This window comes from Tasmannia lanceolata, unplaced genomic scaffold (assembly GCF_043159265.1).
Source record: "Tasmannia lanceolata isolate RefF3 unplaced genomic scaffold, GAP_Taslan_0.1 ptg000015l, whole genome shotgun sequence".
NCBI lineage: Eukaryota > Viridiplantae > Streptophyta > Magnoliopsida > Canellales > Winteraceae > Tasmannia > Tasmannia lanceolata.
Genome location: NW_027518692.1, coordinates 36,633,216 through 36,652,514, shown reverse-complemented (window position 1 = coordinate 36,652,514; position 19,299 = coordinate 36,633,216). Strand labels below are relative to the sequence as shown.

The window sequence follows — 19,299 nt, the reverse complement described above, 5'->3', positions numbered from 1 at the left end:
TTTTGACCTTGTTTTTTCCTTCCTCCCTCTTCTTTTACTTTTCTATTATCACATTTTTTTATTTTTTACCCTACTAGTCATCTTCCTCTTTGTTCAGCCACCATTGTTGCTGGCAAATCATGAAAACTTGAATGTTGAGTTCTTACCATCTATCTCTCTGTATCTAGGTTTTGTTTTTCTTTTTTCTTTTTTAGAGTTTTGCACTATTTTTCATTCATCTGTTTCTGACTTATCTTATTTAGGGTTTAAGCGGTTTGTATTTTAGGGTGTGTTTTGAAGATAATGCATGGATGGCTTCACTCACTTTTTTGGAAGACAAGTGGTTGTGTAAGAACAAATAAATGTAATACATGAATGGATGGCTACACATTTTTTGATTTACTTAATTTTTTTTTGTAATACACAAATTGGGAGTAATACATGAAGCACATTTAATTAAAACAACATCCATTTCTTTTGTTATTTCTATCATTAGCAGAATTGTAATGCTATTAGAAGAGTTGCTATAGGCAAGGGGTTTTGTAGCAGAAGGGGTTTATCAACTCTCTGGAAGGGGGTTAGTAACTTTCAAAAGTAGGGTTACTAATTTTTGAAGGGGCTTATCAAGTGCTTGAAAATTAGCCGAGGGTACTGGAGTTTTGGAAGGGGGTTTTCAAGTCTCTAGGATTGGGGTTATCTAGTACAAAAATTGGGTTACCAATTTTCGAATTGGGTGATCAAGTCCTTGAAAATTGGCCAAGAGTACTGGAGTTTTGGAAGGGGGTTTTCAAGTCTCTGGAATTGGGGTTACTAGTATCAAAAATAGGGTTACCAATTTTCGAATTGGCTTATCAAGTCCTTAACAATTGGCAGAGGGTACTGGAGTTTTGGAGGGGGGTTTTCAAGTCTCTGGGATTGGGGTTATCAAGTATCAAAATGAGGTTACCAATTTCCGAATGGGCTTATCAAGTCCCTGAAAATTGGCCGAAGGTACTAAAGTTTTGGAAGGGGGTTTTCAAGTATTTGGGATTGGGGTTATCTAGTATCAAAATTGGGTTACCAATTTACGAATGAGCTTATCAAGTACCTTAAAATTGGGCGAGGGTACTGGAGTTTTGGAAGGGGGTTTTCAAGTCTCTGGGGTTGGGGTTATCCAGTATCAAAATGAGGTTACCAAATTCCGAATGGGCTTATCAAGCCCCTTATGAACACGTTTTTACTTCGTGTTTTTTTTTCTCTCAATCATTTTCACTGTTTTTTTTCTTTCCATCCTACGATTCATCTTCCTCACCCTCCGTTGAAAGGGAGAAGGAGAAATGCAAAACCCTAAAATAAATGAAAAACAACACCAAGATATAAAGAGATAGATGGGAATGAACTCACGTTTTAAGTTTTTGAGCTTTCCCGTCTCTAATGGTGGCTAAATGATGAAGAAGATGACTAGCAAGGTAAAAAAAACAAAGTTGAAAATGAAAAATAAAAAAAAGAGGGAAAGAAGAGAGAAGAGGGAAAAGTGGAAAAGCAAAACATGTTGCTTAAAAAAATGGCATTTTCGTCCAGCTTTTAATGACAAGACCTCTTTTGTCCCTTGTTGATAATTTCTGAAAAGCATGTGTCCTGTTGATAATTCCGCCTAATTTTTGTCCCCCATTGGTAATTGTTCCTAAATTAAATTCAGTTTGCTCAGTCTCATTTGATATATTCGTGCCATTTTCTTCCCCGGGCCACCCTCCTGTAGTGAACTTATGACTAGTTTTTTTACACTACGAAGGGGTGGCCTGTGGTCTAATGCGGCGAATATATCATTTCCCTTCTTGAGGGCCATTTTAATTTGCGTGAGGACTTGAGTCAGTCCGCCCAGTTTCAGTTTCATTCTCTAATTGCCTAATTGGTAGAGCGATGGGTCCCACAATTTCTTTCTAGTTTTTACAATAGTGGATGACAGTGCATAAAAAATATAGTGGTCCCCGTGCATTTTGGTTACCTAAGGTCTAATGCCCTGTTTGGATTCCAAGAAAATTATTTCCTGAGGAAAAGTTTTCCTAGGAAATTTTTGTTCAGGCAAATGATAAATTTTGAGAAATGTTATCAGCACTACTATATTTTGATGAGGGCACTTTTCACTTGATTAAAAGTACATTATGCCCCCTCCCCCCGAATAGGATGATCCAAACCGTCCATTAGAAGGGCCACAGCCTAAATAGGTTGTGCCCCAAAAATCATTTCCATCCGATCTGTAGAGGTTAGGAGGTTGTGGCCCGTTTAGACGTTTGGATAATCCTATGGTGCGGGCCGGGGGCCTCGGGAAGAGTTATCTTTTCTGTTTAACAACTTGCTCACCCTGAAAACGGCTCAGCCGAAGGTAGGGTCTAGTGGCGGGAAGAGCATCACAAGTTGCATGGTGTCCGGTGCGCCCCCGGCGGCCCTTGAAAATCCACTGATTTGGCCGTGTTTGCACCCTTTGTGCGTTGTTTGGCTTTTGGAGCACACCTTGCTAGGCTCGGCTGCTTACCCCTACCCTTGTGGGTACTGGGTTGCACGTTTGTTTGCACCCTATGGCTTGGTTGCTGCCGGCTTGGTTGGGTAGTTTGCCTCCGCCAAATGTGCACAAGGTCCCTTTTCTTCTTACTTGTGAGCTTCCCCTTGTCCAATTCGCTCTTGCCTTGCGCTTGCTTCCAAGATCCTCCATTACCTTCCCCCATATCCGGCTTGCCCTCGCTGTACTTTTAATAAAGTGAGGAGTGCCCTCATCAAAAAACAATAGTGCTGATAACATTTCCCTAAATTTTAGGGTTATAATTATAAATGGGATTATGGAATTTGCTAGCGTCCATTGCAGAAAGCATTTCGCGGATGGTCTGTTGCATGTGACAGCAGCTACCTTGTGAATGAAAACAAAATCTGTCCAAAAATGAGCCTGAGTGGCTGCTGTCACATGCAACAGGCTATCCACAAAATTCATTGTGCGATGGACGCTAGCAAATCCCATTATAAATTAAGGGCATTGATATTGGCAGAACCCTGCTTTTATAATTGCACTATATCACCTTGTCTTTTATAATTTAACCATCAGTCAAAGTTGGGATTTGCTAGGGACCATCACAGAAGGCACTTCGTGTGCCGGCTGTTGCATGAGAGAGCAGCCACATAAGATCATTTTTCAACAGATTTTGTCTTATTCGTTTAATTCATCTGAGGTGTCTGCTCTCTCATGCAACAGCCCGCCCACGAAATGCCTTCTGCCAATGTCCCTAGAAAATCCCATCAAAATTTATTACAATTCCCAATAAGCAGCCAAAAGCCAATTAAAAAAGAAAAGACAGGGTCAGTTAGTATGATTCTCAAAACATGGTTGTGCCAATATCACACGCCTAAATTAAAAGGCCCCTGTGAATAAAACGTGTCCTGGGGCGGTTCAAGTTACTTTTTGTTTCATACGTAATCAAACAATGGAAAATCATGAAGATTTGGAAAAGTTCTTTTCCAACCATTAACAGAAAATTCCTGCAATCCAAACAAGGCCTAAATTTTGATCGTAAGAAGAGAGATGTTCCTATTGCTTGCCAAAACACTTTCAGAAACAAAGGTGGCATTTCTTTTAACTTTGAGCTCATTATATATCTGTCTCAAGCAAAAACAAGAACAAAAAAGGCATGCTAAATTTTGATTATAACAGAATGTTCTTCATTCGAAATAAGCTTAAAGGCTTTAGTTTAATTCTTTCCAGGAGGATGATCAAGGCAGTTACCTATCTGATTGATCCATTCAAACCACCCAAATCATTTCCAGTAAGATGATGGAAGAACTGTTATAAACCAGAATGTTTCGTCCTGATCGCTGAGCTGCTCCTATTCCTTTCTGTTCTTCGATTTTTTTTCATATTCCAAATATTTTCAATATCGGCTCTGGTAATCCAAACCGTGCCAATATGATCAGACGGGCCAACTTGCGGTTGACCATGGCTATTGAAGCACTGATTGGGTGCTAAAGAAAAACACTTTTTTTTTTTTTGAATGGCCGCATTACAGGTGGGTAGCATCACTCCCATTTTCGACTCTCCTCTCGCCTTGGTGATGGCCAGAATTTGACCCAGATGCCGAACCTGTGGTCTCACCTATGTCGGATTTACAGAGAGGGCACAAAGCATTTATCTTGAGCCACTTGTCCACACATTCCATGTGGAAGAAATGGGTACAGGGCAGCTCCCTGAGTTCTTCATTGTCAGCATATTTCGCCAAGCAGATGCAGCACACCTGTAGCAGATCAAATACAAAGGTTAAATCCCTATCTTTATACAAGAATCTCACAATCTAGGAACAATGATTGACAAGCTAATTTTCATTAGCCACATAAATCGAAAAGGGTAGAATATCGAGAGTGACATTCTTAAAACAAGGGAGCGCGGAAGGGAAATGATACAAATTTTTAACAGTGGCACATGTTTCTTCATTTTAAACCTCTAATTGGTTGTTGAATGCCCATTAGGATCCCCAAAAAGCTATCAACAGCCAAAAAGAAAAGATCTTAATCAAGTGAAGACAGACTGACATTATGAAAATATATGCCGATATCATCTCCCCCATCTTTAATACATACAAGAGAATTATAGAAACACTGGCCTTCCCTTTATTCGGCATGATCAATATGATATAATTAGTGTTCAAATATTGCTACCTAATGGTGGGGGCAGTTTCCAACAACCTAGCAATTTCGTCAGTCTAAATTTCCTCCAAACGAACTCCCGTAACTAAAGTCTGAATGAAATTTATGCTTTGCCCCGAGACAGGTTCATAACATTTAAGAACGACCTTGAGATTTGTAATCTTTCACACATCTGGACAGCTGAGGAGTAAGTTATAGTCAGTGTACAATATGTGAGAAATTTTAAACACATATGCCTAATGCAAAAGCCTTCAATCAGGCCACACAATCTAGCTTTAGACATCATCTTACTAAAAGCATCCACTATAATAGTGAACAAAAAAGGAGAAAGTAGGTCGCCCAGACATAAACCTTTAGATGCTTTAAAGAAACCTTTAGGTGGTCCATTAACAAGGGCCAAAATCCAAACTAAGGAAACAAGATCTCATTCATCCTCACCATCGAGAGTCGAAGCACATCAAACCCGTAAGGTGATCCGTACAATCCTACTCCACTCCGCATCTAGGATCTGACCAGTATCATTGATAATAATATCATTGATAATAATAGGAACTGGACCATTATGGCAAGGAAAAGTCTGATTCAGAGGGAGAGGAAGAGGCGGAAATTGGAACGGAAATATCATTTGATTCGTCGATCCTCAGATTCTTTAGATCTAAAGATCTAATGTAGCAAGCAGCATATGGCTTTGAAGCCCCCTATCACGCCCTTATTAGTATCGCTGGAGCAGCAAGCATACGGTTTTTTATATCAATTTTACATAAAATGCCACTCTTCCAATAATGATGACATCGCTCGTGCACTCACTAGCAAGTAAAGATCCATCAAGGATTTGTCTACCAATTATAAAACACTGGAGTATTAGAAATGATGCCTCCCAATGCTCAATGAAGCCTAATCTTCCAACACTTTGGCTAAACTGTTATAAAGGCTTGACCACTAAGGCCCTTTTTGTTTTGGATTTTGAGAACAGATCGTGAATCCAAAACCGATTATTCGACTGAAATTTACATTTAATTTTGAGTCCACTAGTCAGTTTTGGACTCACAATCGGTTCTCAAAATCCAAAACAAACAGGGTTTAAGCTACTTGGTAAAAATTGATAAGACTTCCCGCATCATCCTTTTTAGAGATCGATGTGATGAATGTGGCTCCCAAGCCTTCAAATTATTGCTTTCGAGAAATTCATAAAACAACTTCACCGTAACTTTTTTAGCGGAAACAAACAACTTCATGATATCCCCTTTGGTCCACTCCCAAAACTCTTGAAAAAGGCTATACAAAAACCATCTGGCCCTGGAGCTTTCTCACTTTGCACTGTAGAAAAAAATAGATAATCTAAACTCTTCATCGATAAACAGTCTTTCCAGCCCCTCACGAATATCAATATCCAACATATCAAACATCATGTTCTCTAACCTAGGGTGGTTCCAATCTTCGGACAACAAAGGTTATGCCTTGGTCTCACATGGGTCAGACATAAAAATTGTAGGGGTGTTTATTCGGTTTTAACCGAACCGAATTACCCCAAAATTAATAACCGAAATAAATTCGGTTAGCTTAATTCGATAACCGAAACTGTAACCGAAATTATATTTAACCGAACCTAACTGAAACCGAATTTGTAATTCGGTTAATCGGTTAGTTCGGTTAAAACTGAATTTGTTTCTTTAGACTTAAAGATTGGGGGTAAAACAAATTTTGCACCCATTTTTACAGTTAAAACTTAAACATTCTAAAACCTAAAAAAGGCACACAAACCCTAAAAGTCTAAAATCAGAAAACAAAAATGATAAATCACCTCTAAGTTCTGAGTCTTCTAACCGTGGAGTTGAAGCCGGAGTTGGAGAGAGAGAGTTGGAGCAAAAACCCCAAAAAGGAGATGGGTTTCAGTCGAGAGAGAAGAAGAATAGAAAAAACCCGTCGGCCCGTGTCTGTGTGAGAGAGAGTGGTACCGTCGAGACTCAAGAGAGAAGAAGGTTCGCCATCGACGGGGAACAGTGGAAGTAGAGGTGGTGGCTGTCGAGACTCGAGAGAGAAGAAGGTCAAGAAAGTGAAGAAACCCTAGGTTTGGTCTTTTGCTGAAAATGAGAAAACGAGTTGAAATTTTGAATAACTTGAATCTCAAATTCTCAATCGATTGCTTTGGTCTTCAGGTTGGGCCCACTTGGCCACTTTCATTTGTCTCTATCCTCTCTTGTCAAGTCTATAGTGGACATCTCTATCCTCTCTTGTCAGGTCTATAGTAGACCAAGAAGACAAAAAAAAATATTATATATACAAAACAGTACGTAAGATTAAAAAAGGGGTGTTATAATATAAAGATGGTGTAAGAGCATTATTTTATGTCAGAGCATTAATGGACTGCAAATACAAAATAGACTCACTGGGTGGGTAATGGACTAATACAATTCGGTTATTCGGTCTAACCGAATAATATGTTGTTTGAAACCGAAACCGATAACCGAAAGAAACAAGATTTCTTAACCGAAACCGAACCGAAATAAAAAATAACCGGAACCGAAACCGAAACATAATTCGGTTCGGTCGGTTCGTTCGGTTAAAAACCGAATAGTGAACACCCCAAGAAAATTGGCTTGTCAATCACTGCTCCTGAACCTCCTTGGCCAAAATTTAACATTAGCTTTAATAAATCTAAGTTTTACCCTAATCCCACATCGATCAGACATGACACCTCAGCTTCGAACCACCAGGACTTCAATTTATCTTTCAGAGAGGGAACTTCCACATAAGCAAGTCCAAAGCACAAGGGAGAAGGGCCTCAAGATCCCTACCTAGGAACAAGGAGGATGGGACGATGGTCTGAAATCGGCTTAGGCAAGGCTAGTTGCAAAATTCCTAGAAAGGTTGCGATTCATTGAGAGAAGGAGAAATCTGTCCAACTTACTTTTATTTGGCCAGGTTCTTAGGTGAAATTCACATCGATTAGGGGCAGATCCACGAGGGCATTTCTACAAACAAAATCCTAGAACTAACCGTGCCCGACGAAATTCTAGAGCTCGCAGGCTCGCAGCCCTCGCCACCAGGAAACAAGTCACATTAAAGTCTCCCCCAATACACCATGGGATGTCAATGATCACAAATTAAGAAAAGGGTCTCAATAAGGCATACGTGTTGTAGAGCGTGAAGCATACTCAAAATCATCTCTTCTTTGAAGGAAATCTCTACTAGCACAATGCCTGCCACCCATGTTTAGAAGAACTCCAAGCACCTCATTAGACACAAGCTCCCTGATTGTACCATAGTGGCATTGAAGAGGTCAAGTGGGGGATCCCTCATCCCTCCGGGGTCGGAAGATCATGAAGCTTCTGCATGTCTGAGTGCCTTCAACCATCTTCTTTATTTAAGCCGCTAACCCTGAGCTCCTCACAACCGTGAGAAAAAAAAAAAACATTCCCGAGTTGTAGATCCCAAAAGCAACCTTAGGGAATCCTAGGGGTGTTCATTATTCGGTTATAACCAAAATAACCTCGTTCGGTTATTTCGGTCCGGTTATGAGGTGATTCGGTTCGGTTTCGGTTATGTATTTTACCATTTTTCGGTTTTCGGTTTTCAGTTTCGGGTTCGGTTTTCGTCAGAAAAAGTTTGGTTTAACCGAAAAACCGAAGGGGTTTTGTTTTGCACTTTTTTTTAAAGGAAAGGATATATTCACCCCTTTTTTTTTACTTGGGACAGGCCCCATTAGAGTAAAAGAGTAGTCATAAATAGACTAGAGAGGGCTGTCCCAAGCTAAAAAAAAGGGTGAATATCACTTCCCTTTTAAAAATATATTAAACATTAGGGGTGTTCATTATTTGGTTTTAACCGAAATCATTACTCGGTTTCGGTTTTTAGAAATTTCGGTTTCGGTTTCAGTTGCTTAATATACGCAACCGAACTGGGATCGGTTAGTTCGGTTCGGTTATAACCGAATGAACACCCCGAGAGAATCCTACTCAAATTGAGAGAGCAAGTGGGAATTGTCTCAGGCCCAGATGAAGAGTCCACACAAAACTATTGACCCAGGATTTGGTCAGGTCCATAAGCATTAGACAAGTCAGATTACAATGGGTTAGAAAAAAGGCACCTATCAGGTTGGCCCAACATTTGAAGTCCAAAACCCCCCCAAAGGAAATATCTGACGCGGGCCCAATCCAAAAATATTATCATTATTAGACCTCACAATGCGCACATCTGTTAGATCCAGCGAACCCAGTGAAGCCAATAGTTGTTCCAAGACCCAAGCTAACAGTTTTCAGTCTTAAAACACCACCGCTAGGCACCCTGTCAACACGTCCCTCTCTAAAGAATAAGTGGTCAGCAGTCACTCTGTCCAATTAACCACAACCAGTCTAGCCCTGCATACCTCTCTCTCCCCTTTCAACATCTGTATACTTGTCTCAAGCAGTTGCGCTTGGAGACTATGTCCCACCAGCTATCTCGCAGGTATTTGAATATGAATTTGAAATTCTGAAATCTTCGGGATTAGCTAGGTTCTGTCGCAAATCATCCATCCAAAGAGAAGGGGGCCCACTGCAGGGAATATCAAATTTTGTGAACAATCTAAGGGCCCCACCATCATCACACCATCATCCTGACGTTGTTCCTGAACAACCACCTCCATTGATTCCGTCAATCTGAGCAAGAAGCACACAATTCCGACCACTAAAACCTTCTCAAACCGTCTCGTTATTACTCCTCCTCCCTCTATAACCTTCTATGTCTGAATTAATCCAAAAAATAGTATCATCAACCAGGAATCGCATGGACTACATTGTCGGACAAACCCCAAACAATCGCGTGAATAATCTTCCCTCCACGCATCCTAGCCGAGCATGCAATAGTGACCAATGGATACTACCTTCCCAAAGCGACTTCTGACCTCTACAAAGGCAAATTCTGAAAACAGTGAACTGGGATTTTGCTTCCAAATACGTACTATATCATCCAACTGATTAATCCCCTTGGTAGTTCAATCTTCAATGACCACTTCATTAGGCCCTACCTGATGGACTTGAAACCTTCCCCTCATTTGTTAGTCCTCATGAGTCAATCCTCTAACACCAAAAAGGAAGATGTCCACCTATCTTCAAGAATGCCCAAAAATTGTCATGGAAATAGCTAATCTGACCGCTACTTAATCACTTCTCCATCAAGGGTAGGGCCATCAGTCTGACTTGCAAGTAAGTGGTGCTGATTTGAAGGACTTCTCGGGATGAAGGGTTGACGATCAGCTGACATTCCCTTCTCAGACCATGCTGCCCCTGCCTGTTCTTCGACGTGTAGCCAACCCGCCGAACAAACTCAGATGGGATGTCTGAATCCCAGATAGACCATATATTGTTGCATCTTCTAGAGGCCACATGTCTTCTGAAATTCAGGAAATTACATTTGCAACAGTCATTCCCCGAGCTTGCAATGTTGTCTTTCTTCGGCTGCTTTAGCAAATCTTCAACCATCTTTGCTTCTCTACACATCCCAGCTATCAGCGTCAGTTTCATCTACCACGTTATTCCCATGTAGTGTGCGAGTGGTATAATTGTAAAAATACTCAAATTGAGTTCGGAGCTTGCAAGTTAATCGGTGGGGAAATTAAGTATGAATGTATGATAAGGAAGGTTGCAAATTTAGGGCCAAGGCTCAGAGTCTGGTGGGGGGCTTCAGATTGGGCTATATGGGTATTGTCGTATTGAGGTTATGCACCTTCAGTTTACCAATGACACATTGACTTACTGTTGCGCTGAGGACATCAAAATAAAGAATTTGAAGGTTGTCATTCAGTGTTATGAGGTAGTGTCAGCCCAACGCATAAACTTAAATAAATCAAAGTTGATGGGCATTAACCTTAGTGATGAGGAACAAGATTCCCTGATCAATATGCTGGGGTGCAGTGTGGGAAACCTTCCTAGTATTTATCTGAGTCTCCTGATATGATATGGAAGACCTAGAAGGCCTCTATGGGGACCCCATCGTCAAAAAAAAATAATTGAGAAAAGGTTGTCCCTGTGGAATAAGAAAATTCTTGCTCGAGCACGCACACACTCTTAAATTGATGAATAGGGTCCTTTTATGCAAGTGGATTTGGATAATAGAGGATCAAAGTCAATTTATGGAGGGATGATCATATAAATATGAAGTTAGATCCAGAGACTGATATTCCTTGGATGAGCACTGAACATAAGGGGACAACTATTTGGAGATATAAAGAGGGCTCGACTGCTTCTCCAAAGAGGCATTAGATTCAAATAGTTTCTGGGTGACAATAAAATTGTAGACATACAGGGTGTGGTCAGCGGGCCTTCAAGGATGAGTTTTTGGAGCTATTCTTAGTGGCTTTTGATCACGAGTGCTCAGTCATGGAATCCATCTTCAGAGATAATAGTGTAGTCGCAGGATTAATTTTTGCAGCAAATTCTTTGGCAGAGAATTCAACAGCATCACTGCTATAATGGCATTGCTTGAAACGGCTTTTATTAAGCACCATGAGAGTAATTGGAGGATTTGGATCTGTAACCCGGATGGTATCATTTAAGTTCATTCTCTCTACCATGGCCTCCTGTTAATGAAGTTTTTATCGCCTTCCCACAGAGCTCGGAGAATTCCCACCACGCCTAGAGTTCATGCCTTTGGGTGGATGGCATGCCTCACCAAAATCCTTACCATGAATCATCTCCGTACTCATAGGAATGATCATCCTTCATCATTGTGGCTTATGCTTTGAGGCAGGTGAGACTGTTGATCATTTATTCAACCTTTGAAGGTTGACTAACCCTATAGGGGCCTCCATTCTTCAGATTTTTGGCATAGGCTAGGTTTTCCCGGATCACATACATCAGCTCTTTGAGGAGTGATCTTAAGCCCCTTGGCTCAAAACGGGACAAAAGCGCTGAGTCCTAGCTATCTTAGCTTCTTTATGGATTATTTGGAAGGAAAGTAACAATTGTATCTTCTTGATCCTGCTTTGGGCCAACAGCTTGTCCGAGTTTAGGGGCATTGAGGTTAATTCCCTTAGAAGATCTTGTGATATTATTCGGTTTAATGGATCACAAAAATTAAATTGACTCTACATGGACTCCACCTCTAGGGTGTGCTAAGCTTAACTTTAATGGATCCTATCTAGGGAATAAAAGTGTCGAGGATTGGAGGCCTCCGGCGTGAAGAAGGTGGAACAACGAGGACAACGAGGACCTACTCCAGCCCATTAGGCATATCGGATGCGACAAATGCGAAAGTGCAAGCTTTACTAACTGGCATTCGTCTGATAGAAGAGGTAAACCTTGATTGACAGATTGTGGAAGAGGACTCACTCAATGTGATCCGATCAAGGATTTAAATGTAGGTGTCGGTTTCGGCCACCTGGGTTTCGGCGAAAATTTTGGCTGAAATCATATAAAACCTTGATAAAAATTTTGATTTTAAAAAAATTTCCACCAGAATGTATAAAATTTCGATGGAGATTTCGGCGATTTCGGTAATTTCAGTGGAAATCTTTAATTTTCAGTTGTAATTTTTAAAATTTCTGTGGAAATCTTTAACATTTCAGTGGAAATTTTGTAAATAAGGGTGAAAATTTCGGGGAAACTTAGGCAAAATCCTGTATTTTTCCGCTTCGATGTACTTTCGATTTCGGTCCAATCCGACACCGAAATATTTTGGCAGAAATTTAAAACTATAGATTTGATGGATAATAATATGTGAACCCTTCCGAGGGAGATGTGTGGACGCAATAGAAAAGATCCTGGCTTTCTGGGCATACAGTTAGATTCTGTCATGTATGGAGATCGGCAAATAGCAAGGCTGATGGGCTTGCAAGAGATGGCCTAGGCAGGCCAGCATTGGGGTTTTTTGATATCTTAAAACCCTGATGTTGTTGTATCTGTCATTTTACTTTATTATTCATGTCTCTTTGCATGTATCTGACCACCTCAGTCTGTTTTAATAAAATCATTGCCGTTCAAAAAAAATGGGAAGTGCCATACATACTAAATAGGGTTGAAATTTTGCAATTTGGTGGTGGCAAAATTTCCAGAATAAATGGTACAAATAATAGAAAAGAGAAATTTAGGAGGTAAAAGTTTAGATACTAAAATAGGGTTCCCAATCTGAAATCTAATGGATTGGCATAAATAACACGTAAGAGGATTTTAGGAATACAAATAAAAATAGAGAGAGAGAGAGAGGATTTTAGGAAGTAACAGTTTAGAGAATAAAATAGGTTTGCAAATATGGAATCTAACAGGCGGGACAAGGGTGAGAAAACTATTACTGAAAATAATAAACGATGCAAATATATTCCTATATCTGCGAAGATTTCAAGCACATGACGAATGCATGGATAAGCATGCAAGATCCTAATGCTTGCAGTCTACAGTAAATGAAATTACTTGATCTAAAGGATATTCCATAAAACAAACAAAAAGTCATATGAGTTTCAGGTATGTGATTCTTCAATTCAAAAACAGCTGGGTCTCTTTTTTGTTTTTACATAAAACAAACAAAATGTCAAGTTAGGAATACATGTGTGAGCAATTTCAATCTTAATGTGATCAGCATCCATTTCACGTCAAACATGGTGTGCCCTCACTCTTCAAAAGAATGGAGTTGTTGAACTTGAAAATGGCATCTTCTTGAAGTATCACATTCCTTGATATTCCGTATGAATGCTCCTAAAATTTATTCGCGCGATTCTATACTTACCAGATGTTTTTTTTTTTTTTGAAAATGGTTTATATAGGCCTATACTTACCAGATGTTATCTAATCAATACTATGCCATCTTTTGTCCTCCATGGCAAACCTCTTCATTCTCTATCTTATTTCATAATGGTCCCACTTTTTCACTGCCTATTGTGTTAAGCTATACTTGTTTTGTCCAGTGCCTTGATTTAGGAGTAGATAATTGAGCAGTTAAGTGTGTTTCTTGGGTTATTCTCATAGTCACACTCAACATGGTTATCGGTGCTACAGTCCAGTTTTGAAAAGGCATTTTGTAAGTCAAGATGTTAATTTCTTTGAAAACGCTCCATATTTTTCTATTTATTTACAATCAACCTAACACACATTGACACCCGTTTCTACAATTCCTCTTCCAATTGAGCAACGCACTTCTTCTAAGTTCTATGATCCTTCCAGTATTCCTCTAAAGATTATGCAAACGCCTCCTCTATAAGTCTACAACAGACAATAAAAGTTGTACAGAGTAACAGACATCAACCATATGGAGTAACAGCCTGGATTTTTTTACTGAGGGGGACTGAGAGGACGTATGCAAGTTCTAAAGGTCAATGTATGGGTTACAATAACCCCCACATGCTTGGATCGACAAATTCAACAAAGTTTTAGTCGCTTATGGGATGAGAAGAAATGCCATTCAAAAAAAATATATGGGATGAAAAGAAATGAAGTTGATCACTCTTTTTTTTGCTCAACGTGATTCCAAAAGGAGTGGGTTAGTGGTATATGTTGATGACATTATTTTCACAGAAGATGATACGGTGGGAATTCAGAATTTGAAGCAACATATGTGTTCCTATGTTAAAAAAAAGATCTGGGACCTATACATTACTTCTTGGGCATTGAAGTAGCAAGATCCAAATATCTATCGCAGAGGAAATACGGGGTTGATTTTCTTGACGAAATAGGATTGCTTGGCTCAAAAACAATTATTACATCTGTGAACATTAATGATAAATCGGTGGCTTATGTTGAAGAGTTATATGAAGATCCAAGAAGATATCATAGATTGAAGGGTGATATCTTGACTATTTACATGACCAGATATCACATGTGCATTAAGTGTAGTTATCAAATATGAAATCCCCACGAATACCATGTTGGCATGTTGTTATTCATTATCTTGAGATATCTGAAAGGAAACATTGGCCAAGATATTTTTTACAATTCAAATGTTCATCTAGAAGTGGAAGGATACACAGACGGTGATTGGGCGGGTTCACCATCAAATAGCAGACTGACTACTGTACATTTGTGGGAGAAAATCTTGTTATGTGGAAAAGTAGAAAGCTCATGTAGTAACACAGTCAAGTTGACGTAGGACATTAGTAGTAGGTTTCTTATTTCACTAGGATACTAGGATTTTATTTTCTAAGTAGGATTAGCATCTTTCTTTCTTTTCTTTCCACTAGGATTAGTGTCCTGTTTTGTTGGTCTCTTGAGTGGGAAAGAGATATTTTTTGATTTAGTAGGATTTAGTTTCTTATTTTTAGCTTCTTATTTTCTTTATAAATATGAGAGCTTGTATGTGACAATAATCAACAATGGAATAATATGTTTTGTCTCTCTATCTCTCTCTTCTTCTTCTCCCCTTTCCTAGTGGATTATAGGGTTCTTCTTCTTCTTCCTAGTGGATTCTAGGGCAATTATCGGATCGTACGCTTCGGGTGCAATTCCACGTTTGATCCGATGCGTTACAACTTACTAGTACAGAAAACATAGTATAGGGCTATGGAGCATACTACTTATAAGCTGGTTTGGCTAGTTCCTTTATGAAAGAGTTAGATTGTAAAGTTAACTCTCCATGGAAGTTATACCATGATCAGGCAGCTACAAATATTACAAATAATCCCTTTTTCCATGAGGAGAATAAGCATAACAAGATTTACTGTCATTTTAAGCTAGTTAAAGTGGTGAACAAGTGACAACTCCCTTTTTTCGTTCCCAAAATCAATTGGCACATATTTTTACTAAGATTGTAAGCTTTAATAAGTTGAATTTTATACTTTTCAAGATGGGCATTCATGATCTTTATGCTCCAGCTTGAGGAGGGGAGGGTGTGTGTTAAAGTAGATGTTATGTAAATGAAGGTAGCTTCAGTATTTCATAAAAAAACCCACCTAAGTGAATAAACAAGAAGGGAGATCGTGAGACATTTCTCACGTTCTTCTCCACTCCTTTTCTACCAATATTCTTTTCTTATCTTCTTATTACTTTCTTCTCAAACGTGTGATAGATTCCACTCGGTTCCCTGCCCCAAAACTAAAAGTAAAGCCTAAAATTTAGAAGCAGTTCAAAGGTTTACAGAAAGCTTACAGCATCTTCTGCTGAAATTATCCTCTCCTTGTCAGTACCAGAAGCCAAGATCCCACCTTCACTGGCACCTTCTGAGTTGATTTCAATTTCTTCTCCATCTCTGTTTCTCTTAGACTTGAACTTGTAGGTTGGCAGAGCACTAATTGATTCAGGGGTAGCTCCTCTGGTCTGAACCAGATCCTCCCGAAAGCCCAAAATAGAAATAATACAAGGCAGGCAGCAGCAGATTGCTGCACATAGAATAAATGGCATGGCATACCCAATACAGCTGAACGTAAGGAACGCTATACATAACCTGCAAGTGTACGGAAGAAGTTTATGGTAACAAAAGATGGATAGAAAGTGTGGAGATTAAAATAAGACAATCAGTACCTGTACAAGTTTGGAGCCTCAGAAGAAGAGGAATGCCCACCAAAAATCCAAACATTGCCGACCACAAACCACACCGCAAAGAAACAATCCAATGCCATTTTAAAGTGGTCTATCAGTGCATTGAGCCTGTTGAGCAAGAAGCATCCCATTCTTTAAATATTAAGTGTCAAACAAACATAAATTAAATAAACATAAATGAGATCAAAGTAAAAAAAAATACCTTGAATTTAGAGTTCTTGTTCCCGTAGTTTGACCGTTCCACGAGGTCGTAACCGCATGGCGGTCTTCAGCTTCTGAAGCCTGGGGAATCGAAATACTAATGTAATCAGGAGGAGGGTTGTTTTGAGAAGAACCCTGAAGTGCATGTGTTGATTCTTGCTCGGCGCCCTGATTGTTGCGATGGAGATAGCGCCAATAAAGAAGAGGAAGAGTGGCAACACAGCCTGCCGCATAACCCACAACCCATTCAAATAATGGAGCTTGAGGTTTCTCATTTCTTGACAGTGACAAAACAACAACAGACGCAATAATTTGGCTTATGGTGACAACAAGCTCAATGGAAATCCATAACCCAGAATTCAATGGGCTTCTATGACGATGACGGCCATAAGTATCCCCTCTCCTTACGAAAGTGGCATTTCTGGGACTAGATGTGGTAGAATAAGACGAAGAAGATTGAGATAGAGGAGCATGTGTGTTACTCGAAGGTACATCATCATGCAGTGATGCATCTGGTGCACAAGGATGATCATCATGAGAGCCTGATGAAGAAGCAACACTGTTTGTGATATCAACAACATGTTTGTGGCCGCTCTGATTTTCGGGCTCCTCCATTAGCAAAGGGTGTCTATCAGTTTGGCCTTCACGCAGTGGTTCCAATGAGGCACCAGCCATCAAAGACTCGCAGCTGAACTAAAATATGAAGAAGCATAGAAAAGTAGTGAAATTGCCACTTTCTTAAGCCTCCCAACTGCCCCTCCAAGACACTTTGGAATCTGTGTTATATCACCTTCAGCTCAAATTCCAACTCGTTCTAAACAATTTGCTACTCTCAAGCTACAAGAATGACCACCTAACTCAATCTGGAGTTTGAGCATAACGCTTTCAGAAGAACCTCTTCAACAACTGTAATTCTGTTTTAAAACCAATCTCCAACTGCATCAGAAACATTAACTTCTTTCTTTAATTTCACGTTGTTTCAAGAAACAAAAATGTAGAAGAATCTACCAACGAAGAAATGCTTAATTAGGATGGATTATGCAAGAGAGCGACCTGGAGTTTGAACTTTCAAACGAAATTACTTGAGAAATTTCATTCCACTCAATAAACAAGCTGCCGCAACATCAGATCCAGTAATTGTAGCTGCCTCTTCTTTCTTTTAGAAATTATGAAGTATTAGGGAGAGCAAAACCTACAAAATTAAAGAGAAATGATTAGGAATGCAACCAAGATTAGCAATCGTTCTGATATTTATTTTCCCGTGTGGGAAATTTTAGGAGGTTTGATGGCTGAGGTAGACCAGTTTACGGAATCACAGAAATACTGTATAGGTCTATCAGAATAAAAGCCAAAAATATTTAAAATGAACCCAACATTGTTCTTGATTTTAACAAAAGACAGATACATAAGATATCATGAATTGCAATCTACTAAGTAAGACACGACACCCGCCAAACCAAAGTTATCCATAGATTCTCCCATTATAGAGATCACACCTAAAGAGGAAAACCAAATTCATAACTTCCAATTGCAAGCACCCAAATTCATAACTCCCAATTCAAGCAGACTGTTATGCGTATGCTCATAAAAAAATCAGACTACATTAAACTAACAGATGATCGAGGAAACAAATTACTTCAATAAAGGTTGTTCTTAAACCTTGAGGTGGAAGGTTCAATCCCAGATTACCAACCAACCGCCCCCCCCCCAAAAAAAAAAAAATTCCTTCAACAAAACACATACCAAATTCATGCTTGTAAATAAACAAAATCACAATGCAAAAGAATCAAACTAGAAAAGGGTAAAGAATTAGAATGTTAAAATCGCCTTAATTTCAACGAAAGACCAAAAAGGAAAACAAACCACAATGCGCTCCAACCCACACCATAATCATATCACAGCAAAACAAAAAAAAACGAAAATTACGGAACCCCCAACCAAATTCATGCTTATAAACAAAACCCATATCTCAGTTCCAGCTCTTACTTCCAATCAAGATGTCTATAAAAAACCCTAATATAAGAACAAGAAAAACAGAGAAAATAAAATTTAATCTTTGACAGGGCCAGCAAAAAACTCACGATCACACAATCAAGGGCCAAAAACACATCGATTTAACCGATAACGTCAGCTCTATCGAATTCAACCCCGAGATTTGATTACTTGAAACAGAAATTCAAAGAGATATCAGAAAGCAGCAAAACCCTAGATGAGAAGGGGGGTTTTGCAGCTTTTCTGTTCTGAGAGATAAGGAGGGGAGGAATTGAAGAAAAAAAAAACGTACCAGAAGAGAATTAGATTGTTTTTTCCGCGTTCTTCTCTTTCCTTTTATTTTTCCGCGTTTTTCTAGAAAATGACTTCAGCTTTTCTTTTCCGTTGCTTCAGAGTCCATACATGCATAAAAAGACAAGACGGGTTAGTGATATTGGCACTACCTGTTTTAATAATTGCACAAATTCAGCTTGTCCTGTCTTCTTTAATTGGCTTCTGAGAGCTTTCTGGGAACTGTATTGGCCGCTGTTTAAATATTAAAAGACAAGAAAAGTTACTGCAGTTATCAAAACATGGTAGTGCAAACATCAACTGCCTATATTAAGCTGTACACGATTTTTCTTTCCAAATGACTTCCAAGTCCCTAAAATTTATTAATTAGACATCAATGCCCCCCTTTTTTTGACTGGACCGTCCATTTAATAGGGGCTTAGGTTGTATCTCCATTCCCTTGATCGCACCGTCATTGGATTCTTCCAGGTCATTGATGTCCTAGTTAATATTTGCACGTCTCAATCGGTATCCAGTTTGGACCCATTGGGTCCCATCATATCAACGGTGATCTGATCACCGAGAGACTAGGATTCTTTGGTGTAAAATAATGAGCCCCAATCCATCAAAACATGAGGTGTAAAATATATTATGGCCCCACCCATGGGGTAGGGCGGAGATCGTGGGACCCACTCCATCAAAACATGAGTTGTCATACAGTGGACCCCTCCGATGCAATGGGTTGGAGCTGGTAGGA

General features: G+C 39.5%; 1 protein-coding gene across 3 annotated transcripts; it reads right to left on the bottom strand.

Moving 5' to 3' along the window:
• Positions 1–3,551: 3,551 nt before the first annotated feature.
• LOC143846976 (RING/U-box superfamily protein) lies at positions 3,552–18,663 on the bottom strand. 3 transcript variants are annotated; one of them, XM_077355610.1, is made up of 6 exons: positions 18,565–18,663; positions 17,334–17,472; positions 16,282–17,216; positions 16,062–16,187; positions 15,690–15,984; positions 3,552–4,232 (listed from the first exon to the last, which is right to left on the bottom strand). In XM_077355610.1, the coding sequence occupies exons 3-6, from the start codon at positions 16,953–16,955 to the stop codon at positions 4,002–4,004; spliced, it is 1,326 nt and encodes a 441-aa protein (XP_077211725.1). In that variant the 5' UTR covers positions 16,956–17,216; positions 17,334–17,472; positions 18,565–18,663; the 3' UTR covers positions 3,552–4,001. The 3 variants fall into 3 exon arrangements, with proteins under 3 accessions (XP_077211725.1, XP_077211727.1, XP_077211726.1); XM_077355612.1 differs by having other exon boundaries at positions 16,282–17,194; XM_077355611.1 differs by lacking the exon at positions 18,565–18,663 and adding an exon at positions 18,362–18,547.
• Between the last annotated feature and the right edge of the window lie 636 nt (positions 18,664–19,299).